At 38.0% G+C, this 27,456-nt stretch overlaps 1 protein-coding gene across 5 annotated transcripts in view; it reads right to left on the reverse strand.

Annotated features, from left to right (window-relative positions):
- Nucleotides 1–1,363: 1,363 nt before the first annotated feature.
- CUNH15orf41 (chromosome unknown C15orf41 homolog) overlaps nt 1,364–27,456 on the reverse strand; it is a 234,754-nt gene continuing 208,661 nt past the window's right edge. For 2 of the 5 annotated variants that reach the window (XM_033190643.1, XM_033190644.1), the window contains exons 11-12: nt 6,170–6,335; nt 1,364–5,753 (exon numbers count right to left, since the gene is read on the reverse strand). In XM_033190643.1, the coding sequence (XP_033046534.1) occupies nt 6,206–6,335 (130 nt within the window). In that variant the 3' untranslated portion in view covers nt 1,364–5,753; nt 6,170–6,205. Of the gene's footprint in view, nt 6,336–27,456 lie in introns of all 5 variants that reach the window. The other 3 variants (XM_033190645.1, XM_033190646.1, XM_033190647.1) reach the window with 2 other exon arrangements.

Here is a 27,456-nt window from a genome sequence, read left to right on the forward strand (position 1 = left end):
AAATTCCCACAGCACTTCACATACTTCTAATACACATTAGGGACTCAATAAATACCTGTGTCTTAAATAGTTTTAATGCTGGAAATATAAGACAGCATTATCACCTGGAACCAAAGACCTGGTCTTAGTGATATCTGCACTCTGGGTCTGTTCTCTCCAGCAGCTCAAGGAAGGAACCACACAGTAAAGGGCCCCAACAAATGAAGTCCTGGGAAACTGGCAGAATAAGAAGAAATGTGGAAGTTCCAGTTCTTTTGTGCTACAGGTTTCCAAATTATGAGGAAATATGCCAAATGCCTTTGGCTTTCAAATAATAATATACTCTGAATTAATGACTAACAAGGAAACACCCACTGAGCGGTTCATGGGCAGTATCTCTCCAAAGGTCAGATCCTATTGGCAAATGACCAAATAACCCTTCTCTCTTGAGCTGGCCAACCACTTCTATGGCCAAGAAGCACTTTGCCATCAACTTAGCATTATAAAAGGGAGCAATTAAAAGTATCATTTGCAGTTAATCTAATAACTCCATTGAATATTCCAAAATCTGTGTGTGAAACACAGTTGATCCGGGACCCTGCCGTGATTTGAAGAAAAACTTTTTTTTTTAATGGAAATATAAAGATAAGCCATTTCTTTTTAAAGAGAAATAAAGATTTTTAATATTCTCGTTTAGCAACATAGTGCATAAACAATAATGTATTAAGATTAACTTTAAGGCAAATGCAACAAAAAGTTACGTGTATTCCCCCCTTAAAACTAAGTGTGCATCCTAAAACACTCTTGTTGATGAATTTGATTCATTTCACATTTTGGGGAGTTTCTAAATTAATTAATTCTTTAACATCGACACATGATGATTTTCTCTGATTTTGGTAAATACACTCATTTTTCAGATGAAGAAAATGAGAAAATTAAAGGTTCCAATTATTTGCTAATGCAAGCGAGTGATAACATATTTAATAAAACTCTGTCATTCATTTACTCATTTAACATTTATTGAATACCTGCTCTGTCTGCACCAGAACTCTGTTAAGCATTAGGGACTACAGTGAACAAAGTAAGTGTAGTTTCTACTTTCATGGAGCTTACAGTCTAGTTGGAAATCTTGCATGAAACAAGTACAGAAATAAGTCAACAAGTGAGATAAAACAAAAGCAATTAAATAAAGGGTGCTTATAACTTTGTTTACTATGGTTTCCTGCAGAGAAGAAGTGGTTTTACCTTTTTATCTAAATTTTGATTTGTCCTATAAAAGAAATGCAATTAAAAATGTAAAATACAGAAGGTCTACTATAGATCCACTGAATTATCATTCCTGAATGTTATTTCTGAATTTGTGTTTAATGTTAAAACGACAAGGTTTTTTTTTTTTTTTTTTGAAAAAAAAGTGCTAGTTATTATAGAAATACCTTTAAACCAAGGCAGTTTCCAGGGGAATTAATGACCACTTCAGGTTAATGGTCATTGGATTCATGTTCAGCCCTCAATTAAACTCTGAACTTCAATTGTTATTACTTAATTGACTTGGTTATATTTCATGTCAGCATTTCAATATGACCTTCCTTTTAAAAAGCAAAAATTGCCCTGACATAGTACCATGAGTCTTTAGTTGAGCCTGACATTGTTGCAGCAGTCCACACTATCTTTATATATGGTTGAGCCTAGAATTTGCTTAGCTTTGCTATCACTAGTGTACTTCCCATTATCCTCACCTATAAAATGAGACAGCTCAGGATAAATCCAAGTGGTGAGGGAAAAGGGATGAAAAAATAAATATATCTGTTGCCATGATTATTATTAAGATGCCAAATAAATCCACAGAGATCCTCACCACTTTATCCTAATTGCAGGGAGTTAGACAGTTTTAACGAATACCTTGAGTAATTAAATACTATCAAGGTATGCTTATTTTAAAATGTTCCTATATTATCTTTTCCTTACAAGTGACTCCAAATTGTTAAGTAGATGAAAACTTCAATCTCCTTTACCTATACATTAAACAACAAGAACAAGTTGGATTTATTTAAACAATGAGTTGGGTTTTATATAAAGTGAGTATGACACCCAGATGGAACTTTGCTATACTAACTGAAACAAATCAAGGCACCAAATGAGCATTTCCCTTCCCCTGTACTGTGGAAATGTTTTAAAAGTCTTTTTGAAGTACTTTGATCAGGCTTTGAAATCATTTTAGTGGATTACTATTGTATGAAAACTGTAATTTATAGCGCTTGACCTAAGCAGCTCTTTGTCTCACAGCCATATTCAAAACAATAGCAGGAAAGTGAAAAACAGAAGGCGAACCCAAGTTGTTCAGGTTATTATTTAATTCCTAATTCCATCTTCCCTGTTTAATCTTTGGAATCCAGGCATGTTCTTAATAAAACAGGTTCAGATGATGTTTACTAAATGTAGGAAGGTTAGTTTAGAGTAGCAAGATTAAATGATCCAAACACATGACCCTTCCATAACCCACGAGTGACTTTACACAGACAGGTTCAGATAGACGCTTCCCATAAATGGTGACGTTGCAGGCAAACTTCTATTGTTTGCCTTTTAGTTTCCTCTCAAGTTGAGTTTGCTTTGTTCCTTAACCCTAATCAAGAATGTGCCTATTGAGATTTTCTCCTCTCATCTTGTCACAAAATAGTTATACTTTGAGACAACTTGCTCCCATCAGATCACATGAAAATGGCAAGCTACCCCCAAGATGAATGAGCTAGGAGTGATTCGTTAAATTATACAGACATTTTGCTATTTTAGTCAGCTGAACAACAACACTCAGGCTGAAAGTAGCTATAAAACCTTACTTTCTTCTTCTTTTTTTGCTCCAAATCATTTACTGAAGGCATGAACTTCAAGCCATATTTAACCCTGTAAAATCTTATTATCTTAGTTAAAATTTTACGATCCTTCTGGTGCCACATACGTACTTGAGTATTTAGGCATGTGGAGGGTGCTTACGTTGTTTCTCCCCAAAGAAGTTAGGCCAGTTGCTCCCAACTCCCCAACCAGACGTATGCATCAGGACATATTTTCGTCCTGGGATTATGATCTTTTAGAGAGAAAAAGAGCCCAAGAGTAATGAGAAAATGCAGGGTACATGTCCATGTGGAGGGAAACTGGTAAAGGCCAGCGCAGGGGAAGATGACGTGGAAAAAGTGAAAAGTGAAGTGAGAAAGCATATGGAAGCAGTAAGGATTTAATGCAATTGGGACAGCAGGTCTCTAGATGGGAAGAGTTAAAAAGTGGAGGCATCTAAGGCATCTTGGTTCCAAAGAGAAAAGAAAGCAATGGGTGTAGCTCCCCAGTGAGAAGCAAGTGAATTAACTGTTCACTTCAGCATTAATTAGTGTGGCCCAGCAGGGACCATTTAGGTAGATTACCTCATCAGGGCTCTAAGCAGTCCCCTGGTGGCCTGCGTGAGTTAATGCACCCCCTCAAGACCAACAATTTATCATCTTTTCCAGGGGGAATGAAGCCTTGCAGATAATGAACAGGTACACACACCTACAGTTACAAAAAAATTATTTCCCCTGGAGGTCCAGCTTTCTACTTTAGACCCCTGAGACTTTCCTTTTCTTTTAGATTTTAGGAGTGTTGTAAAGAGCTGATGTATGCTTCACTAGAAGGCAAAAGAAAAAAAAGATATGCAAATGTTTATGGTTTTTTTTTTTTTTTTTGAGGGGCTACGGATACGAGGTGGGAAGGAGTCTATGCAGTTGCCTTACATATCAGTACTAGATCAGCTTTGCTTTGAGTTGCTCTGTTTCCAGACTTCAAATGGTCTCCTATGTGTTTGTGAGGGCAGATGCTTGGCAAGTCTGTATATGCCAGGGAGAACGTCATTCAGTTTTACGTTTTACACACGCTTCTGCTTTCTGGCTTTGCATAATTCATTAGCATGGTGTGCAGAATGCACCATAAAACAAGATTTGGCTTTAATGTTAACGTTCTAATGACGACAGCAATGAAAATAAGTTGTCATTTCCGTGTCTACTTTCTGGGGCTGATGTTTATATTGTCTAAACTAAAAAAACCAAACAAGCAGACAACGCATAGAGATGGAATACAGACAAGTATTTTTAACAGAAAAAGAAACAAACCAAGGAGACTTTAAGCTTCCAACTGGGGAACATTACTACCTTCTCTCCCATACCCCTCCAATTCAAAAGTAGTATAATAATCACATTAGTTTTTATGTGTGAAAAACTTACTTTTGACTAATTTGTAACCTTATTGTAGTGTGTATAGTTTACTGTTGGGTTCTTTTTCACATTTAAGGGCTAGATTTTAAGCCTCATTCATAAAGAGGAGGTAGCGCCTTTGCTAGGAACACCAGTACCTTCTCACAGCACATTATGTCAGGGCAACAGGTAAAAGAATAAATATAAAATGCAAGTACCTTTTTTATTTTTTAATTTATTTGTTCACGTTCATCATAAATTTGTTTAATGTAAAATAAACAAATCCTTGACAAGGGTTTAACAGGATTTTCAACATCTGTGCAGATAAATGTAATTTATTCCTAAAGAAAAAACAGTTAAGAACATGCCAGGAAACCTGCTTTTAACATTTTTGTATAAAGTATGTGTGTGTGTGTGTGTGTGTGTTGTGTGTGTGTGTGTGTATCCAGGCAATACAGTAGTGGTTTCAAATCATTCTATTTCACTCAGAAGCCTGCAGGATGAATTTTATACTGAAACAGAAGTTTGCCTGATACTTCTTTAGCATTTCATCTTCTTCCTCTCTCTTTTGATTTAATGCACCCCACTCAGAGTTAAAATCCACACATGTTTGGACCAGGTTTGTGTTCTTCAAAAGGAAAGGCAGCAGGCATATTTTTCCAAACCTTCTTTGGTAGAAAATGAACAAAGTATAAATGACATATTTAGTCTTTTGAAAAAAATCAAGCAGTGTATATAAGTTACAGCTGTCTGTAAAAGTTACATTGTTGTTGTTAGTATTTCCCAAATCATCTATTCAACATTATAAAAGTTATGTTTTATAATGTTGTAGCAAATATTTTACTAAATACGTTTTGGGTACAGATTAATATTCAACTTCCCAAAAGATAGGTTTATTACTAACTTACTGATGTTTCTCTTTAGACTGAAATCTGATTTGCAGTACATTAAAAGTACATGAAAGTGAATAAAGTGAACAAATAGAAAAATCTCCTTTATTTTGCTTATTTAAAAATTGCTCCAGGTTTATTTCTGGCACACTTAGTTCACACAAAGCTAAACATTTCTAATGCTGAACTTATTTGAGTGTTATATAATTACATGGTATAAAATGGGTATACTAAGCAGTATACAGAATGTGCCTTTAAAAAACTCTACTCATAAAAATACTAGCTCATGTACATACTGACAACTAGCCATATTTAAAAATAAACTGTCCTCAATGTTGGGTCGTCTCCTCTCGGCCCCCAATCTAAAGGAGTGTGGTTTCCAGGCACAATGGAACTAATACTTTCAAATAAGATAAATCTAAAATATTTGGTGTTCAAAAGACATTATTAAAAGAGGAAATTCTCATCAAGTGTATTTTTGCAGCTTGGCTTACTGTCACAGAAGTCAGGAAGCCGTAAAGATCGAATACAGCAAACACACAGCATGGGCGGGCTGCCATCAAGGTCTTCTGGAGCTCTGCAGGTGAGTGCAAAGGTGGCTTCGGACTTTGTGGCTTCAGCTTTCCTAGGTTTGTGCTAGATTATTCCATGATGGTAATGCAATGCTGGGTCTCTGTGAGTGCACATGAAGAGAAAGGGAGAGGGAGAGAGAGTGAATGGAGGCTTAGGGAAAAAAAAAAATAAGAGGGTGATTCGGTAACTGGGAGGAGAATTGAAAAATCACACCTTTCAGTCTTCACATTTTTTCTTTTGTTCAGCATACAAGGAGAAACCATCCGGAAGAAAGAAAGATTATGACTATCTATAAACTAATTGTTTGACAGAGACAGAAATGCTGATAATGAGTGGGTTGTGTCTGTAGTTCTTGGCTGTTCACATCAGCAAGGGATGAAGGAAAACAGAAACTCTTGATATGTTTGTCTAAAGAGGTAGTGGTGTGACTACAGGCAGCAAGAGTTCAGCTGAAGTTCAGGGCAGATGTTGCCAGGATCTTACAGTGCAGGAAAGTAAAATTGCTTCCGGATTCACCTTTTCCTCCCAGCTTCTCTTCCAGGATCTTCAGGGTCAAGCTATGCTGTGGCATAAGGTGACAATGTTCGTAGGGAAACAGGCTTTGAGCAGGATGCCCCTTTCCCGGTTGCAGTCCAGCTCCTGGATAAATCCGTACCAATAGATGACTAAGCCTGGCCCAAATCTGTAAAAACACCAGAAAATAACACACACACACACACACGGTATCAACAGAGCTCTTGAAAAAAGTCAGCTTGGGGCACTGACAAGATGACTAAATGACAGGACTGCACAAAATTTTTGTTTTGGTTGCTATCGTTATGACTGAAAATAGCCAAACTTATACCAAAGAGTTCACATAACACACATACTACCTGCTTGGATGGATGTGTTACCTTTCTTTTCAGAAACCTGAAGTATTTCAGATATAGAAACTCCAAATCTTACCTTTCAGTAAGGTGTTATGAGCTTGGGCTGATGTGACCACCTAGCTGATGGACAAATTCACAGTGCAAATAGGGATGAGCTGGGGAACGCCTGTCTTGGGATTTAAGTCTAACATTTAATGGTACTATTTTAAAAAAAAAATTAAACTTGCCTAATTGCAACTAAGAAAAATAAAAGACTGTTTGAAAACAGAATTTTAAAAAATGCAACAACGTATGGTCCTCTTCTGCCTAGAATGTTCTACTCATGCCCCCATTGGGCTGGAAGTACTTCCTGTCATCCATATGACACACTGGGTCCCTTTACCGTCTGCATTACAACTTCTCTAAGTGTGGACATGGCATAAAGTTTGGTCATTGGTGCTTATGGAAATGAGGAATAAGATCATGTAGGCTTGTGACAAAGTATAGATAGCCACGGGCTTAATAAAACCTCAGCATTTCTAAGTTGTGCCTCTGAATTATCTGCAGTTTTGGTAGCAGTGACTGATCCCCGCCAGGCAGACTCAGGAAGTGGCCCTATAGACTACTTCACCCATCAGGAAGTTGAGACCTTTAGGCTGGGTTCATAAAGATGTAATCACTATCAATCACTGCACACAGAGAGATGTTTTGCACATCAGTTTCACGTTTTTCCTACCGAGGGCACTTAATTAAAGGGCAGCACTACTTTTGGTGTAGTGTTGCAGGAATTTTACAGTGTAATAATAAATTATGAATGTTGGGTTAGTAAAAGGATGTCTAAAAACAGAACTGCTTTCTGTATTCTAACATTACAGCAGGCTGAACCATGCTAGGCCAAAAAGCTTTTTCCTTCCATGATTTATTATATGCTGTCGTGTACTTGCCAAAACTAACAATACAGGATGGGCTGCGAGATACTGTATGCACAGGAACAAGTTCAATTGGATGTCATGGCCTGGTTTATTTGGGGATTCACATTAGTGGGGTAGCCAAGTTGTATTCAAGATTATTTAAAACTCTGGGAGTCCCCTCTGTGCAGGTACAGAACCATGAGATGGCAATGCATCACTTGATCTTGTTCTAGAAGAAGTAGGAACTGGGTATAATTAGAAGCCTTGGAGCACCAGGCCCACTGAGATTTATCAGCTGCAGATGTTCTCTCCTTCCTCAGCGTCCCCAAAGAAAAGATTCCTTTGAGGTCAGTAGAATTAGGCTACCTGTGCACAGGTGTGTGGGTCCCCAGGCTCAAATGCATACAAGACGAAGCTCACACCTGCAGAAGAACTTGCTTCCATTTAACCGAGGGTTTCTTAGTAACTTTTAATCACAAACACTTGTCTGTAATTGGAACATAAACCATTGGTACCTTTATTTTACAAAGAGCTCTATGATTAGTGTCAAATGATCTCAGATTTGTCAAAACAAGTCTGGCAAGAACAGAAAGATTTGTGATTCCGTCGACCCTGTCTGAGAAGCCTCAAACCTTCCCATCACTGAAGCACCCCTGAGTCACAGCCTTCACAGATCTAACATTAAGCTCAACACATTCTTCCATTTTATTATATAGCCATTCTGGAGACCATGATGTTCTTTAGAAAGGCACTAATATTTTCACAAAGGAAGAAAAAAACTGTGATCTAACAAGTCACAGAGAAGAACAAAAGAATATATGGAGGTCATAAAAAACAAGCCCAGTATTTTAAAGATTTAATAAAACAAAAACACATATCACCAGCACTGGGCGAGTGAGAGCAGCCTGCACTTTCTCTGAACAGCTAAATCATAAGCCAAAGGACACGAAGCATGACAGCTCTTTACGAAAATGGCATTTTCTAGGCAGAAAAGCCAGGCTGGGGAACACCTCAGTGCTCAAGAAAATGGACTTGTTTCACTTGTGAGGCAACAGATATTCCTGCAACTCAAAAAGGTTTTGCAAGATTGTGAACCTGAACATTTCACGTAGTGGTTCACAACCAGGATTCCCTAAAGGTACCAATACAGATCTATTAACATTTTGAGTAGGATTCATTAATAAGGCTCTACTGTCTACCTATGCTTTATGTTTCTTATGGAACTATGTTTAGGTTAGATAACATTACCTCTGTCAATGTAGCTCAAAACCTCTGAATGACAGTATGTCTCTAATTAAGAACGAGGAAACACAACTTCCCTTTGTAAAGAGAGATTGATAGGCTTTCAAATTATGTGGTCTTGGGTGACAAAAGCAATAGGGACTTTAGAAGGTGACAAGTTTGGAAATTTAATGGCAGAACAAGATCTGGCCTTATTCCCAGCACCTACTTTAGTGCATTTCTGAGCCTTCTTCAACAGCTCAGGATCCAGAGATTATCAGATGCTGATGAGATAACCTTTCAGCAACCTACCTGTTTATGAAGAGGCTGACCACATTAAGCAACTGTATATAATCAATTTCTTGGTCATCTGAAGTAACAGGAGGGGAAGTTTTGGTTGCTTATTTGAAATACCAAGCAATCAAAAATGGTAGAAGAGGTGTAATATAGGACCCCAGATAATTTTTATTTAGGTCAAATGCACACTTTTGGGTTGAACCATTTCCCCTTTTTGATGCCTATTCTCATTTACTGTGGCACCACTAGACAAAAATGAGATCACTGGGAAGGCAAATATAACCTTTGTGACCAATAAAAATCAAAGAGACTTTGTTAACAACATTGAAAAGAAAACAGAGCCCTTGGGTCTAAGGAGATGTGCACAGTAGAGGTTGGTGTGCTACTGAGATTGCAGCCCTCCCTGCCAGCTGGGAGACACTCAGGAATGGGTGTCTATGGATGTCCGAATTGATTCTGGAAACACTTTTTAAAGTTGACTATAATGTTATGGTTGCTATACTCATAGTCAAATAAGATCAAAGACCCCCAGTGGATTTTAAAGACTCCTGAGAAGCAGAGACTAGAATGTGAATGATGTTAGAAAAGTAATTTTGCTTGCAAATAAAATATCACCAAATTAGCAAAAACAACAAATACCCTTTGAAAAAATGGGAGGTTTAAGTCAAGAGCCATCAGAGACCATGAAGACAAGAAAGAGGTTTTTCATAAGTAATGACCCCTTATAAATATGTTCAAAATGTGTTTCTTGGCTGGGCACAGTGGCTCACGCCTGTAATTCAAGCACTTTGGGAGGCTGGGGCAGGCCGAACACTTGAGGTCAGAAATTCGAGACCAGCCTGGCCAATATCGTGAAACCCCATCTGTACTAAAAATACAAAAAAATTTGCCATGTGTGGTGGTGCTCGCCTGTAGTCCTAGCTACTCGAGAGGCTGTGGTGGGAGAATCCAGCAGATGGGGGTTGCAGTGAGCTGAGACTGCACTACTGTACTCCAGCCTGAGTGACAGACCAAGACTCTGTCTGAAAAACAAAAAAAAAAAAAAGTGATTCTCTGGTTTCATTTCATTTTAGAGTATTTAGAGAAATTCAATCAGAGACGGCGGAACTAAAGCTGGTCCTTCTGTGCATACCTGTTTCCTAGTGATTATCCCTCTGTTTCACCATTTGTCTGTTATATTGGGACCCTGTTGAGGGTAAAGATCATATTTTAATTGTATTCGTGTCCTCCATGCCTAACACAGTGCCTGGTACATGAAAGATACCCTCAGGGACAAGATGGGCAATACAAGGTTAGCACTAAGATGATCAAACAGTGTTGCATTGGTTATAGAATCAGTGCGAATCTAGAGACAGGGCTGCAGGCAGAGTCAGCCGTTGCCTCGGCATGGCAATTTTATTAATGACCAGAGTGAGCACACTGGTGGCATACTTACAGGTCACAGTGAAAATCATATAGTTTCAACAATGTTAATTATTAATATTTTCACCCCACTTATTAGGTGCCCAACACTGTTCTAAGCACTTTATATATATAGAAGCACTTTATACATATCGAACCACTTAATTTCTGTGCCACTCCATGAGGTTGGTATAGTTATTATCCCTGTTCTACAGGTGAAAAAAGCAAGGCATAGAACAATTAAGTAGATTGCCTAAGGTCTCACAGCTAAAAAGTGGAGGAACCAGTTTTAGAACCAAGGCAGTGTGTGATGCACTCACTATGAGGTAGTGATCGGTTTACTAAACAGGGTGATAGAATGTTAGACTTTAACCAGAAAAAGAGAGTCAATGTCCTTTGCAATGGTTAAGCCACACCTAGGGCACTTTGGGGAGTTCTGGTGTCATATTTTAAGGGGAATATCTCCAGTTTGAAAGTCAACCAAAGGATAATCCTAGGATATCTGAGGCATGGTTAGAGTAAGAGTATGTCTGACTTGGAAATGAAGAGTTAAGGTTCACTAACACACTCAGCATGTTCTGATTTTGAGAGCACTCTTGGGGAGGAAGGATTTGCTTCATGCTGTAGCTCTCAAGTGCAGACTTAGGACAATGCTTGAAAGTAGCCAAGAATTAGATTTTGATTCAACACGAATAAATTAATTTCTATAACTGAAACTTTCAAAAACATGGAGTGAGTGGCCTTGCAAAATAGTGACATCAGTAGATCTAGTAAATCAAGGCTGGGTTTTCATTAATTTTGAAAAATTGAACCAATGCATACAAATTGGGAATGTTTACACAAAATCCTGCATAGTTAGCTTCTTTTGAGAAACTAATCGATCTGGCAACAAGCAACTGGAGATAAGTAACAGCTGCCTCCTTCAGATATAACCTAGGTTCGCAGGACTGCCACAGTCCCCACTGTTCTGTGTCACTTCCTGATGCCGAGGATCAGTGCCAGGTATACCAACTGAGCTTCTTGGCTCCTAACTTCCACTATACGCCAGTACTCCTCCTTGCCGCATATGTAGGATGCTAAGGTTACATAAAATAAAGAATTCTCCATATTTTCTCCAGTTCTGTTGTTTTGGTAAACTTGGTTATTGTGTTCCTGAAGCTGCATATTTGAAGGAGTTGGTTACAGGGAGAACACTTTGTCAGTCAAGGTGAATTCCTGCTGACAAGCAGTGAAGAGAGACATAAAAATGCCCCAACTGTGAGAGTCCCTGGCTGTTTGGTGTTGGGGCTAGCAGGCTTTGTCGATCTCAACAGGTGTTGAGGACAGTGCAGGAAACACAAATGCTGCTTCCATTTTGTTCAGTTTAAAAAAGGCAGTGAAAGCTGTTAATGTATTTTTAAAAGATTATCACCAAGAATGTTTTAAAAATGGTACTTCAGTGAGTAAATTCTTAGTTTTGGAGAAAAATCTAGCTATCCTCAGATAAGCCCCGAGGATTCCAGATTGCGAATGTTGGACAGAATATGATATGTGTCTTTCTGTTCAAGGTTTCCTATAACTCTCTGAGAAACTCAGTGGTTCAGACAGAAAATTTGGCCCCCCAAATTCAGGAAGAACTTACTCTTTTTTTTTTTTTTAAGTATAAAACAAAATGCTCCCCTTTTCTTGCCATGTCTCTAACACTATCCTATAATGCAGGAATTACTAGGATGGCATTTTTACTTATAGAGAATGGAGATTATTAACTTTCTATTGTCATACTTTTCCTCAAGGCATCTTCTTCAGAGACTGTTGAAAAGAAAGGTAGATGAAGGAATTTAGAGGTTTCTAATCATACTATTAGATATCATCTTGCTAAATTAGCCCCAATAACTCCTAGGTGGTTTCCTGAAGCCAGCTGAGCTTCTAGATCTCTATAGATTTCAGGGAGCCTTTGACCAATCATTATGTCTATAAAGATGCTAAGTACATATAAAATAATATAAGATCTCAATAATCAACAACAAACAGGTAACTAACATTTACTGAGCAGGCAGTGTTTCAAGAACTTTTACATGTACAGACTAATTTGGTACTCACTACCACCCTATGAGGAGGGCACTGTGACTATCCTCATTTTACAGACGAAGAAACTGGGGCCCAAAAAGGGCCAGGTTTTGAACCCAAGCCGCCTGGCTCTACGGCTTACCCTTGTAACTACTATGCTTTACTGTCTCATTATACCTTGTGTTTATATAGCATTTTATAAGTCATTTGACTCTGAAAAATATTTACTACACCTGGATAGGTGATAGGCAAGCAGGGGTCCAGAAGCAAGGCAACTGATCAAAACCCCAGTATATGAGTTGGGATCTACCTATCTACACAGGGAATAACTCTAAGTTTGATGTCAGTAGTTTCACACTAAAAAGTTTATCTAGCTACTTATTTCAATTTAAGTATCACCACATTTAGGAAGTAGATGGAAAACCAACCCATAATTCTGGCAAAAGAAATGAAAATAATTACATTTGAGGGAGCATATTTAAAACCTTTGACAAACAGGTGGAAGTAAGCTAGGGAATGAGAATTACAGAATCACTACATAAAGTTCAGAGAAGAGAAATGTCTCACGCTGTGAAGGGGTTCAGAAGTTATGGGGCAGAATCTAAACATGAGGGAAGAGGAGTAAATCCAGAGCACTGCCACAGCTTGTTCATACACATGGAAATAAACAGCTGGAATAAGTTATGAGGAAAACTGAGGGAAGCAACGGGTCTAAGTGAGCGTATGAGGTAGAGATTTGTTTTCCCAGAAAAGAAGGTTCAGACTTGTTAAACAGGGTTGATACAGTACGCCCTGAAGGCCCAGTTTTGCTCCTAAAATACCTGTAATATACAGATGCATCTTATGTTTGTGTCATTAACTTGGCTTACCCATGTTTTTAGCTCTACGAGAAAACCACTACATATCTTTTTAAAACTAGTATGCTTTTCATCTCTTTTGGTAATAAGACGGTGAAAGGTATGGGATTTATGTACTATTACACAATTTGTCTCTCTACCTATGATCACAGAAACTCCTGAAATTGACCTAATACCTTTCTTCCCGATGAGCTGAATTACCATAATTGCATAAAAAAGGATTCTCAGTGCAGTAGAGTCCTACAGTATAAATCTGCATCAAGTCAATGAAACAAACAATTCTCAGTTGAAGGATGACAAGTGGACTACAGAATGATTTGATAATTTTAGTCAAGCTTCTTGTTCATGAGGGTCTTCATCAAACAATAAAAACATACAGAAACTTTTGTTCCTAGCCCAAATTTTTTATTTCAATCATAGGCAAATAAAAACTCCTTCTCTAAAACAAGAACAGCAGAGAATAATATGTATATATACACACACACACATATATATATAAAATCATAATCATATATACATTTCTTTTTTTCTTTCTCATTTTGAGTTGCTGTGTGGGGTCTGTGCTATCTTCTGAGGATGTGTGCAGACATGTGGTTGCTGGAAGTTGACTGTTTCACCATCAAAAAAACTTGCATGTGGTTTTTATGAAGAGTGCGTTTTCAAACACATAGTTCACGATGAAGGAGAAACATAAAACATCTTGTAATTGTTTTAAAATAAACTCTTACACTGTTGATTTAGTTTTAATCTGCGTGTTGTGATTGGTTATGCACTTGTTAATCACTGTTGTATGTATATCCAGACAGAGTTGTAAATAACTTTCCAGTCCAAGTGAAATATGCTTGCACATGTTTACATGCAAAATATGTGTATATTGATGCCTGTGTGTAAATATGTGTACCATAACAATAGATTAGTGATCATGTAATATAACATCATAAGTTTCTGGCACTATGGTCAATTTAATATACAATACAGATATTCTTTTTTGTAGAAATGAAGTTAAAATATGATAACTTGGTTGTTTCATCTACTTTTTCTTAACTTGCCAGGTCTGTATTTGCAGACTAAAATGACCAAAGAAAGAGAACCTAGTTATGAGTATTCTCACCCAATCTATGCATGTTGGCTATGAAAAGTGCAACTTTATCTCTTTGAAACAACTTACTTTCTATAATTTTGAAAATAAAAAAGTAAAAACATAAATACTGATTCACTTTGGGCCTTTATGCCACAAATAAAATATTATTATGAATAAAAATTTAAATATATATAAATATACAACTGCAACACCCTGAAATTCTCCATAGTGATTATATACCTTGATATTTTCACATCCATGTTAAATTACCTGAAAAATTACTTAATTTCTACTTCACTTTGTCCTATATTGGATATACATAGATGCTACATTTATAATCTTTCTAGCCTGTTATAAATATTTTCTCAGAAGATTACAATAGAAAACAAAGGCAGAAGCGATTTTGTCTTTAATCTGTTGTTGTTAGTCTCTGTTTTCTAGAAGAAATGTTTACTCCTGGATTGGGTCAGCCCCTCTGCATTTACCTGTAAGAACCTACATACAAGCTTGTCTATCCATCCTGCATAGAGCACAATTCACAGAAGAAAAGTTCCTCTCCATAAATTGCTTAACAGAGTAATCAATCTCTTCACATTTTCAGAGTAAACTATATCACTTGAATAAACAAAATGCCAAAGGGTTCACAGTAAAATAATAAATAGGGCAATGACAATGATTTTAGAAGTCTTCCTGGAAAAGGCAAGTATTCAACTATGTTGTATTTATTCACATATCAGCCTTTTAAATTTTCTCCATGATAGATCCATTCTTGAGGGGAGGGAGGGTGAGGTTAGGGGTCCCAAGAGACATAGAGGGATGATGGGGTCAGAAGTATATTGAGATTATTTCATTGGGAAACTGGAGGATGAGTTTCAGGACAATAGCTGTGGTTCTGTTTCAAACAGGATTCATGGAGAGGACAGAATACATTCTCAAATGGGAAGAGGGAGAGAGCAAACACAGCAAAAGACGTAGAAACCCTAAAAGTAACAAAGTACCCGAGGTTATATTTACTTTGAAAACACTTAAGTACTAAAATGAGAGAATACTTCATGTGGACACTGGGTGCAAATCATGTCCATCGATCTAGAATTTATACCCCAGCCTTCTTCCAAAAGTTGGGGGTGTTTTAACAAAATTGGTTGTGTGAATTATTACATGTTTTCTCAGTTATTTCCCCAGGGAAACACGCCAAAGGCAAACCCATCATTTCAGCTGATTTAGTGTTTGATGCCAGAGAATTTATAATTGATATGACAACCATAATGGATAGTGATCATGGAGTTGGCAAGGCCTGGCTGACAGTGGTGCAGTCCATTTTGGTGTTTGCCAGTTAATCAACTATCAGACTTGCTCTGATGAATTTTGAGGTGATTTCTGAACTTTCCATTTCTAACTTTCTGAATATTAGAAATTAGAAACACATTATAAAATGGAAAAGACTATATAAATATTGCTTACCCGAACTATGTCTTTTTCAAGTAGCCTTTAATTAATTATTCGCTAATAGAGGGAATGGGGTTTCTTTTTCCTTGGCATAGTTCTTAAAGGATCACACGGTAACCCAGAGTTTGGTCAGATGTTTATCTCAAGGAACAAAGAGATTTATGGGTTCTGGATATATAAAAGCCTGCTTAAAATAAAAAATTATTGGAATTTCATCCTTGGCAAAGTCAAATAACTGAAGGATTAAGGCTGATACATGTTTGCCCTATAAATCTATCATTAACCAAATGTGACACAATGCTTTGATATGTCAGATCCCAACTCACTCTAAATGGGCAGTTAAACTTTTCTCTTATTCACAAGAAATATTTAATGATAAGGAAAATCTCTTTGGCTAGCCAATCTAGTCCCCAAAAGCAAAACATCCCAATTTTGCAGATTCATGAAGGCAAATGCTGGAAAGGGGAAAAATAAATTAGAAGTTAGAAATGTCTAGATCATTAGAAAAAATGATCAGGTAAGGAAAAATGATTTTAAAAATGGGTCTTCAAAAATTATGGATAACCTGGCCTTGCAGTTATCAAACAAACACTTTTAGAATGTAAGCTTCATGAGGTCAGCTTGTATTTCAGTGGCACGTAGGAGTCAGCCAATACATCTGTTGAGTGGATATATGAATGCACAAATGAATATCACTCTATAGTCCCTTGCCCTAGAAGAAGCAGCTGTGAGTGCTATTACTCATTTGAAAAATAAATTTTTTTTTTTTTTTTTTTTTGCTAATAACTCTCTACTATACAATGAAGGAAAGTTTTTTTTTTTTTTGAGATGGAGTCTTGCTCTGTCACTCAGGCTGGAGTGCAATGGTGTGATCTTGGCTCACTGCAACCTCTGCCTCCCAGATTCAGATGATTCTTCTGCCTCAGCCTCCCGAGTAGCTGGGACTACAGGTGTGCGTCACCATGCCCAGCTAATTTTTGTATTTTTAGTAGAGACAGGGTTTCACCATGTTGGCAAGGCTGGTCTTGAACTCCTGACCTCAGGTGATCCGCCCACCTTGGACTCCCAAAGTGCTGGGATTACAGGTGTGAGTCACTGTGCCTGGCCACGGAAAATCATTTTTAAAGGTAAGAAAATGAGCCTTAAAAGTATGTCCAAGTTGTACACTTCTGAAGAGCGAATTTCAAGATTGCTGGGATTGATAGTAGGAATCTCTTGTCTAGGATATTAAGGGGGAGAAGATGCTGCGGATTAAAGTGTGGTAGAAACCAAGAGTACTAGTCCCTGGAAGTAACACTACTGATGGTTAAAGTGGTGGCTGTGAGGCTGTGAGCAGCAGGAGTTGGCTGCTAGAAGGAAAAACTATGCACTTGGGAGCCAATTGCTGCACACAGGTGGCTCTTGCTTCCTTTTAATACAATCAATTTAGGTAGGCTTTTGTTTACAGTAGCTTTTATCTAGAAGATAAGGTTGTAAAAACATCAATCAAAATGAAGTACTACTGTTCCTGGCCATATCTCAGCAGGTTCATCTGTTTTATTTCTTCCTCCCTTTCCAAATACCTTGAGGTGTTTAAGATGAGTGAAGAGATAGCAAACTATTAAAGTGAACTGTATTTGTGTATGACACATGGATTTGCACTCACTGAACCACAAATGCCATCCCTACAATGCCTGTGTCATTCCCAGGTTCAGCATGCATCTGTGTTCTTCACAGCTCTACTTTTCCATAACATGTAAACTCTACAAAATGATCTCTGCATCATTTTCAATAGTGCTCCTTTAAGAAAATTAGAATCTTATGGTTTCTGTATGTTGGTTGTGTGACTTTTCATGTATTTATACTCTGCCTTTTCTTCAAAGAGTCATGTACAATAAAATAGCAAAACAGAAAATTAAGCTCAGCAAAAGGAAAATGCAAATAAGTGAACTTCAAAGGTCAACTTTATAGTTAGAAAATTTAAGTTTGTAAACATGGCACCTGACTATATTGCAACGGCATAGCTTAATTAATGCTGGATTTGCAAGATGAAGTTCTGAGCCAGAGACATTTCCAAATGAAGAGGGAAGCTCTGTTTAGGGAGTGAAAAGGCACACTGGTCCAGCTCCAGAGGGTGGTTTCCGACAGGGCAGAGAGGTGAACAGAAGAGGCTTGACTGAATGAGCAGACAGATGCCTAGTAGGGGAGTGGATGCCACCGCTAGACAGGGCTGGGAGGACATCCTGCACTCGATTCAGGCTGTGCTGAGGGTCTGTGTGGTGGAAAATATCTTACCTGTCATTCTTTAGGTTTTGTGAATCATTCTGCAGTTCTGGGCTTTGTGAGTAATTTTTTTCTATTTGGTTCCCTCCTAAACACAAGGAGAGTAAGGCATTCTAGTAAATGTAATCCCCCTTCAGCTAATCCATGACTGACTACTCCAGATTTATTTTCCTGGCATAGCCCCAAGATTTCTCTATCTATAAAGTGAATGAATAGCATTTGTGCCCTGAAGTTCAAGGTGGATTTGAGAATAAATAAACTTCATAACAATTTAATCTGTATATGTTCATTGCTGCCTGATTCCAAAAACCCCACCCAATAGTAGAATCTAATAAAGAAATTTTCTGAACTCTTCTCCGCTAAATCCCCATCACAAATCTTTCCAAGAGTAGATAAGATCTCTGTCCAGAGATCTGGAAATGAACTCAGTAGGAAAAAGAAAACTGCATCTGTACTAACCAAAGGCAGTACTAGGTCATACTTTACCCAGGATGAAAATTTGAAATGCAGAACTGAGGGGTAGGAAGTGTGAGTAAACTAAGTCAGAAAATTTCCTAAATTTATAACTAGATAAGATGTTTCTTTGAGCTACAGAGCAGGAAAAAAACATTTCATGTGGTCATTTCTGCCTTTAAAAATAAGAGCTAGTTCAGGTGCAGAGGTTCATTCCTATAATACCAGCATTTTGGGAGGCTGAGATGGGAAGATTGCTTGGGCTGGGCCCAGGAGTTCGAGGTTGCAGTGAGCTATGACTGTCCCACTGCATTCCAGCCTGGGCAACAGAGTGAGACTGTATACATAAAAATAATAAATCATAATAAAAATAAATAAAAGCAAGAGCTGATCAGCTTCATGAGACCAGGAGAAACTCTACTTTAAAAGAGACTAGACAGAAAATCCTGGTGATGTCAGTGATTTACATGCTATTTAAATATAAGTTTCTACATGACACTGTTGTGCCTGCTTGAACATTTAAGTCTAGCTCACAAAACAAAGAAGGGCTGCATACACCGATTTCAGGGCAATGAAGTTTCATTGTACCATCCTGAATACATTTCATATTAGACCAAAAACTTAAACATGTTTTAGTATTTTTGTTGGTATATAAATATTTTGCATATTTACAGGGTACATGTGATATTTGTTACATGCATAGAATGTATAATCCAGATAATTTAGAATATTCATTACCTCAAATAATTATAATTTTGATGTGTTAGGAAGACTTTAGTTTTCTAGCTATTTTGAAATACATAATACACTTTTGTTAATGACAGTCACTCTACTCTGCTATTGAACATTAGAACTTATTCCTTCTCACTGTATGTTTGCACACATTAACCGATCTCTTTTCATCTACCTACCCTCTTAAACTCAACACTCTCTCCGGCCTTGGGTAGCTATCACTCTACTCTTTACCTCCATGAGATCAACTTTTTTTTTTTTTTTTTTTGAGACGGAGTCTCGCTCTGTTGCCCAGGCTGGAGTGCAGTGGCCAGATCTCAGCTCACTGCAAGCTCCGCCTCCCGGGTTCCCGCCATTCTCCTGCCTCAGCCTCCCGAGTAGCTGGGACTACAGGCTACCGGCACCTCGCCCGGCTAGTTTTTTGTATTTTTTTTTTTAAGCAGAGACGGGGTTTCACCGTGTTAGCCAGGATGGTCTCGATCTCCTGACCTCGTGATCGGCCCGTCTCGGCCTCCCAAAGTGCTGGGGTTACAGGCTTGAGCCACTGCGCCCGGCCCGAGATCAACTTTTGAAGCCCCAATATATGAACAAGAACGTGATATTTGTTATTCTGTGCCTGGCTTATTTCACTTAATGTAATAACCTCCAGTTTCATCCATGTTTGTTGCAAGTGACAGGCCTTTATTCTTTTTTATGGCCAAATAGTATTCCATTGTGTATGTATACACATTTTCTTTATTCATTCATCCACTGATGGACACTTAGGTTGATTCTATATCTTTGTTTTTGTGAATAGTGCTGCATAGGGTTGCAGTTAGCTTTTTGATATGCCAATTTCAGACTAGGAGCATTTTGAAATCTTGCCAAGTTTAATAGTTCATCTTTGTTTTAATATTTGCTTTTTAAAAAGAGAAAGAACAAAGCAAGCCAAATGTCCATTGATAGATATATGACTGGATAAAGAAAATATAATGTACATGTACAATGGAATATTACACAGTCTTAAAAAAGAGGAAAATCCTGTCACATGCTACAACATGATTGAACCTCAAAGATATAAATTATGCTAAATGAAGTAAGCCAGTCATAAATGGACAAATACTGTATGCTTTCACTCAAAGTATCTAAAGGGGTCAAAATCATAAAAACAGGAAGTAGAAAGGTAGTTGCCAAGGGTAAGAGAAAAGAGAAATTAGTGTTGAATGAGTATGGAGTTTGTTTTGTGAGGTAACAGTTCTACAGATCTGTTGCACAAAAATGTAAACATGCTTGAGACTGTACACTTAAAAATAGTTACGACGTCACGCCTGTAATCCCAGCACTTTGGGAGGCCAAGGTGGGCGGATCACGAGATCAGGAGATGGAGACCATCCTGGCTAAACACGGTGAAACCCCGTCTCTACTAAAAATACAAAAAAAGTAGCCGGGCATGGTGGCGGGCGTCTGTAGTCCCAACTACTCAGGAGGCTTAGGCAGGAGAATGGCGTGAACCTGGGAGGTGGAGCTTGCAGTGAGCTGAGATCGCGCCACTGCACTCCAGCCTGGGTGACAGAGCGAGACTCCGTCTCAAAAAAAAAAAAAAAAAAGTTATGATGGCATATTTAATATTACATTTTTTTTTCACCACAGTAAGAAAATAATAAAGCAACAACAGAAAATAGAAGAGCAATTTTAACTATACAGTCTCAGGGAAGAAGATAATGGAAACAGATAACTAGCGGAACAGTAGATGGTTACTGCTGGGCACGGCACTTGCAAAAAGAACACAGAAAAGCATTGGGACACTGAAGCTGGCCTTTAAGGCAGAGTGGGGATCACGCCATGGGGTTTTAGGAAGCCCAGTGGCCAGTGGCAATTTCTAAAGCTGCCCAAACTCTTTGTTTTCTTGCGATTAACGAAGCCGCTTTTTATCAGACAATTGCAGGAAATAAATACCAAGTTAAGGCACAAAAACTTTGCTTTGTAAAGAAACAGTTGAAGGATCACGCGTGAGTACAGAAACATGCAGGGCTGGATCCAAAGGGCAGGATAAACTTTAGTGAACTCTGGTTCTATTCTTCAAGTGATGAGGAGAGGAATGCTTCACAGTTCTTAAAATACTTTCACAAAGGGTAAAGTAATTTATCTAATCCTCAGAAAATGCATTATTCGGATAGGGCAGCTGAAGAAATTGAGGCTCTCTGAGGTCAAGTGACTTGCTTAAGATCACATGGGAGGGACTGTCGGCATGGACCTGGCTCTATTTCCTTCTAGTATAGTGCTCTTGTCAGCTTGTAGTGCTACCTCCCCCTCCCCCTCACTGCAGACTAGGGCCAGGAATACCTTCTGCTTTCCTGAAAAGGAGGCCGTGTTTTGGTGAGGCAAAGATAACATGAACCCAGCTCCTGTCTTGCAGGGGCTCTCGGTAGTAAGGGAGACAAGCAGGTAAAAAGATGAGTGCATGAGAGAAACAGAAAGGTCGTTAAGAGAGCTGTGCAGAAGGCCCTGGGCTAGCCCAGAGAAGGAAGCACTTAATTCTTACCTGGCAAGGCTCTGAGCAGAGGGGAGGTGATCTCTGGGTTCAGTCCTGAAGCCAAAGTTCACTGAGTGGGTAAGAGGGGGAGATACTTCAAGGAAGAGGCACATGCAGATCAAGTGGAGAGAAAGATCAGGGGGACTTTCAGGACCGTGCAGGAAAGTTCAGGAGAAAGAAAGATCATGGCCATGCAGGACACAGCTTAACGGTGGGGTGGGAATGGGGCTGATGAGGACCGGAAGGGCACAGTAGAGCAGACCAAGGTGCTTGGAGGGCCTGATGGGATGCCACACTGGTAGAAACCCCAATTCTATCAAGTACAAAGGAGCCCTTCGCCTGACGGTGATTCTCTTTCTTGAAACCCAAATACTCCGGGCCATGTTGCTGCATGGAATCTGTGAACTAAATATTTACTTTGTGCTGGACCAAAGTATCTACTGCAGCTCACTTATTTGGGGATAAACAGATTCAAGAAAAGTGTACATTAAAACAAATCCAGCCTCCCCCGCAGCCCCACCTCATTTCCACTCCATACAGAAAAAAGACTGTCATTCAAAAAAATTGAAAACTATACTGAAGGCTCAACTTTCCGGAGTCGTTGGAACAAAGTATGTGTATATAAACATTCACAGCCCAGCTCCACAGGGTTCCCCCGATTTGTATTCTTTGAGAAGTCTGTGGGCACGAGGTGAACAGCTAACAGTTTCCTTAGTGAGTTACACAGAAACTTTATTTAACTTAACAGGAGTCATTAGCTGAATTTTATGGAGATAAGGACTTCCAGGAGTGAGTTCTCTTCTGATTGTTTTTTGATTAAAAACAAGACAAGAGAGAGCTACACTTGGATGCTCTGACAACGTGCAGTTTTACTTTACAAACTCTGTGGCCCTAAGATGGCCCCACAGAGCCACCGGGGCTGGGGCTGTGGTTTGATTTCACTGAGTTGAAAGCAATCTGTCAATGTGAAGAGGAGTTGGAAGGTTATTTTAAACATTTAGTTAAGCTTGTGGCTGTCTTTCTTTCAGAGGTATTCCTGGCTGCAAACTGCCTCATCCTGGGTGACATAAGACAAGCTATTGCATGAGGTTAGACTGAGGTCCTTGGATGCTGGTCTGTGCATGCTGCCATTAGCTGATTAATATGTGTTTATTTTTAGGGCCTGAACTAACAGACCAGGCTAAGGCCAATGCAAGATAATATCTGAAGTACTCTGTGAGCATCTCATGCTTACAAAAGGCCCTACTTTGTGTGAAGTTGTTGATGTAGGTGTAGTCCCTGTCAGCCTAGTAAAATATAATACACCAAATGCAGAGAAAACCCCACCCAACTCCATTATAGAAAGGACCACTGCAAAAATAAATTGATGATGACTTTTAAAAGAAACACTTGTTGAAGGAAACAGGAAGATAAATATGCCTAACTAGCTATGAGAACTGGTTGAGTCCAAATACTTATTCAATACTACATACCAAATAACAAACAATCCTAATATTATGTCCAATGTCTTCCATAAACAATAACTAGGTTTTAAATTTATTTTTAATGAGATACTTATGCCTCTACAGATATATGCCATAATAAAACCTATATGGATTTATGGCCTTTATGTAGACTTACAAGATTTATGATTCTAAGGAGTTCAGAAACAAAATGGTAAAAAGACTCTTCGGTTGTTGCCAAACTATACGTTTAAAAGATGTTACAATTATACATTTATTTGTGTTTAATGTTTATCTCCTCCACTAGATATTTTGCTCTATGCAGGCAAGTGTCTTGTCAACTTCATTATTACCTGGCATTTAGTGGTTAATGGCACGTTGAATAAATATTTGTTAAATAGCTGAATAATACAGAGAAAAGTCAGGCAGTATCTTTGCATAGCTATTTTGTGTAGGTCTAGTTTAGATGTCAAACCTTATGGCATATATAAGATAGACTAAATTATTTGAAAAAACCGCTGCTGTTTGCTTTACTGATTCATTTGCCTTTGTTCACTTGACGAGCTTTCCTGCTTCCTCAAGAAAGAGGTCCATTGTAAATGATGAGAACTCTCGGACACAAAGAGGAGAACAGCAGATACTGGGACCTACTTGAGGGTGAAGAGTGGGAGGAGGGAGAGGATCAGAAAAAAATAACTATTGGGTACTAGGCTTAGCACCTGGGTGATGAAGTAATCTGTACAACAAACTCCTGTGACAAAAGCATACCTATATAACAAACCTGCACATATATTCCTGAACCTAAAGTTGTTGTTATTTTAAAACAAGAAAGAGAGCCATTGGTGCTGACTGGCATAGTCAGAAAAAAGTTAAAGTTACTGCTTTTCATGCTTTATGTTTTTTCTCCCAGGGAATTTACTGGAATATTTTTAGAGGAAAATGAACTGGAACTTTTCTCTTTTAGTTTAAATTGCTCATCTCAACCTTTAATTTTTTTTAATTGATACATAATATTTTAGACATTTATGGAGCATGTGTGATATTTTGTTACATGTGTAGAATGTGTAATAATCGAGTCAGGGAATTTAGGGTATCATCTCAAGTATTTATTTCTATGTGTTGGGAACAATTCAGGCCCTCTTTTCTAGCTACTTTAAAGTATACAATACACTGTTGTTAACTATAGTCACTCTACTCTGCTGCCGAACAGCAAAACTTGTACCTTTAGTCTAACAGTATGTTTTGGTCACCTCAACCTTTGTGATATGCAATATTGCAACACTGGCATACCTTCCTTACCTTTTAGGTTAACACAAATCCAGTTCTAGCCAGACCTCTGAACAGTAACAACTCTGGAAAAGGTGCATTTAGAGTTTAGAGCCGGGAAAGACTGCTGGCAACAGTTCCAATTCCCTACCAAGTTCTGTGCTTGAGGCTGAAAAGCAAGGTGCTATTTCATTTATTAGACTTCACAGAAAGACACCGGAGATCTCAAGAGACTAAAAGTCCAGTCTGTAAAGTTGTTATAACCACAATCACATCAGCTAGGTCCATAACGGGGACACATATGGCAATTTACCACCACGATTTCCGCAGGGAAGCAACCCTCGTGCCTTCAGTCTATTTTCATGATATACCCAACACAGATCAATCACCCACAGCTCCCGACATTTATAACACCCTTTAGGCTTATTTATGGATCAAGCATTAGTTTTACTGAAACAGACCAACAGCCACCATTTGAAAGGCAAATTCTTTTATCTCACCCAAGATTACTCAATGGCTTCTAGGACTGACTTTGGTAGGACTCACTAGCCCCATGTCAGTTTTGAAGATTCTTCACTATAATGCCTTTCGATAGTCAGTTGCTGCTCTCAAACCTTCCAGCACAAGAACCAGACATTTCAGAAGAGGATGGAAATAATAATTTTCATGAGGAGGAAGGACATCATGTGTGGGGCATAATTTTAAGAGGAAGCCTTTTAGACTCACAGTGTGATGTTTGGACTTTGTCTTAAGCCTGCCTTCTAGCTATTTTGTAATAAGTGTACCTTACTGTTAACCACTGTCACCCTAATGTGCAACAGAACACCAGAAATTATTCCTCCTATGTCACTGTAACTTTGTACCTGTTGACCAATCTTTTTTCAGACTTCCTTCACCCATTAATTTTTTTAACAAAATACACCTTGAAAAACTAAGAAGGTGGCAGAAGATTTAGAGTATATATGTTGACTCAATGCCTGCCTTCTTTTCCAAAGTGTTTACCATAATCTGATTAAACTTTATTTTACATGTTTCTATATTTATTTACTCTAAAGGATTGAACATAATTAGCTCAAGAAAATGGTTTGCAATTTTGGAACTCCTCGACTTGCATGTGTGAGTGGCGGGTGTCAGTTTCTTTGGACAAATGTACATAAATTACCCAAAGTTAAACGACAGTAATTATGCAGGAAATGGAAGCACTAGGGACAGTCAGTCTAGAGCAAGCTTGTCCAACCCACGGACTGCACGTGACCCAGGATGGCTTTGAATGCAGCCCAACACAAATTCGTAAACTTTCGTAACACATTATGAGAGTTTTTTGCGATCCTTTTAAAGCTCATCAGCTATTATTAGTGTTAGTGTATTTTATGTGTGGACCAACACAATTCTTCCGATTTACACTTGTACAGTACTTTATGCTTTCTAGAAAACGCGAATCCATTATTTAGGAGGATGAAGTATTCAGAGAAACTAAGTGATTTCCCAGAGACTTAGTGGCAAGACACTGGAGTGATTAGGATGAAGGTCTTCTGATTTCTTGTTCAGAGTTTACTGAGGAACCCTGGAAAGTTTTGGTGAACCATTTTACCCTATAGTCCCTATTACATTTATCAAATGAGTCCTTACAATTTGCATCTTATCTTATATACAGAGATTTAAAAAATGATAATTTTTCAGAGTGTTTAAATGCTACAAATGTGATAGAATTGCTAAGCATTATTAAAATATGTTTAAGTAATTTGTTTTGAAACTAATTGAGATATTGAGCTATTTCACATTTTGCTGACCACCTTCTGACAAGCTATTTCTTATTTTGTATTCATAGACAAACCTTTAAAATCTATGAAATGGGTTTTTTTTTTTTAATTTTTGGTCAGGTATACTAAAACTTCTGAAGGTAACATTAATTTTGATCTGTCAGGATGTACTAATTAGAGCTTCAAAAAATTAAAACATTATGCCTGAGTTCAAACTACTCATCTGCCTTTTTAAAAAAATATAATTATCGGGCTGGGCGTGGTGGCTCATGCCTATAATCCCAGCACTTTGGAGTTCAAGACCAGCCTGACCAACATGGAGAAACCCTATCTCTACTAAAAATACAAAATTAGCCAGGCGTGGTGGTGCATGCCTGTCATCGCAGCTACTCGGGAGGCTGAGGCAGGAGAATCGTTTGAACCCAGGAGGCAGAGGTTGTGGTCAGCTGAGATCACACCATTGCACTCCAGCCTGGGCAACAAGAGTGAAACTCCATCTCAAAAAAAAAAAAAAATTTATATATATAAAATTATTGTTATATTTCTCTTTAAATGTGGGGCAATATTTTACCTTTCCAGGTAACTGAAAATATATTGGTCTTAGTTCAATTTCACAACTGTGAGTTGTACAATTTCTATTAAAAAGTATGAATAACATCATTTAAAGTATGAATAATATCGTATTAAATATATGATACATATTAATACATATATTAAATCTATGATACATATCTAAATATATGACACATATTACCTAGTCTTTGGTCTTTTGCTATGATTCCTATGGGTATATATTGGGAATGAAATTAAAACAAAAGGACATTTTTCAAACAAACAGAAATCAGTCCTTAAGTGACAGAACAGACTATCTCTATAGTACAATTAAAATCTGATTTTCAGAATTATTAACAATAAGATGTAAAAATATATGTATTATCACAATAGTGCAATAGTAACAACTTATTTAATATTAGTTAAACAAACAGATTTTGGGGAGTTAACATATATTCACTATAATCTTAAGACAGTTCTGGATACAATGAGAGATAGTATATTCAAATAACAAAAGACTGAATAAACTATATACAAGTGAGTATTGGTTTTAAAGGGCTAGAAAAGTAGTCTGAACTTTGCATCATTCTTATTATTACATACAGTATCCTTGCTAATGCAAATGAAAATGTGGGTTAAGAGTATGAGGGCACAGCTACTGATATTGCCCTGAAATAAATGCTTGAAAAGCTACATTTCAATGGTAGTGATGGAGG

Source organism: Trachypithecus francoisi, unplaced genomic scaffold (genome assembly GCF_009764315.1).
Source record: "Trachypithecus francoisi isolate TF-2019V2 unplaced genomic scaffold, Tfra_2.0 Lachesis_group3, whole genome shotgun sequence".
Taxonomy (NCBI): Eukaryota; Metazoa; Chordata; class Mammalia; order Primates; family Cercopithecidae; genus Trachypithecus; species Trachypithecus francoisi.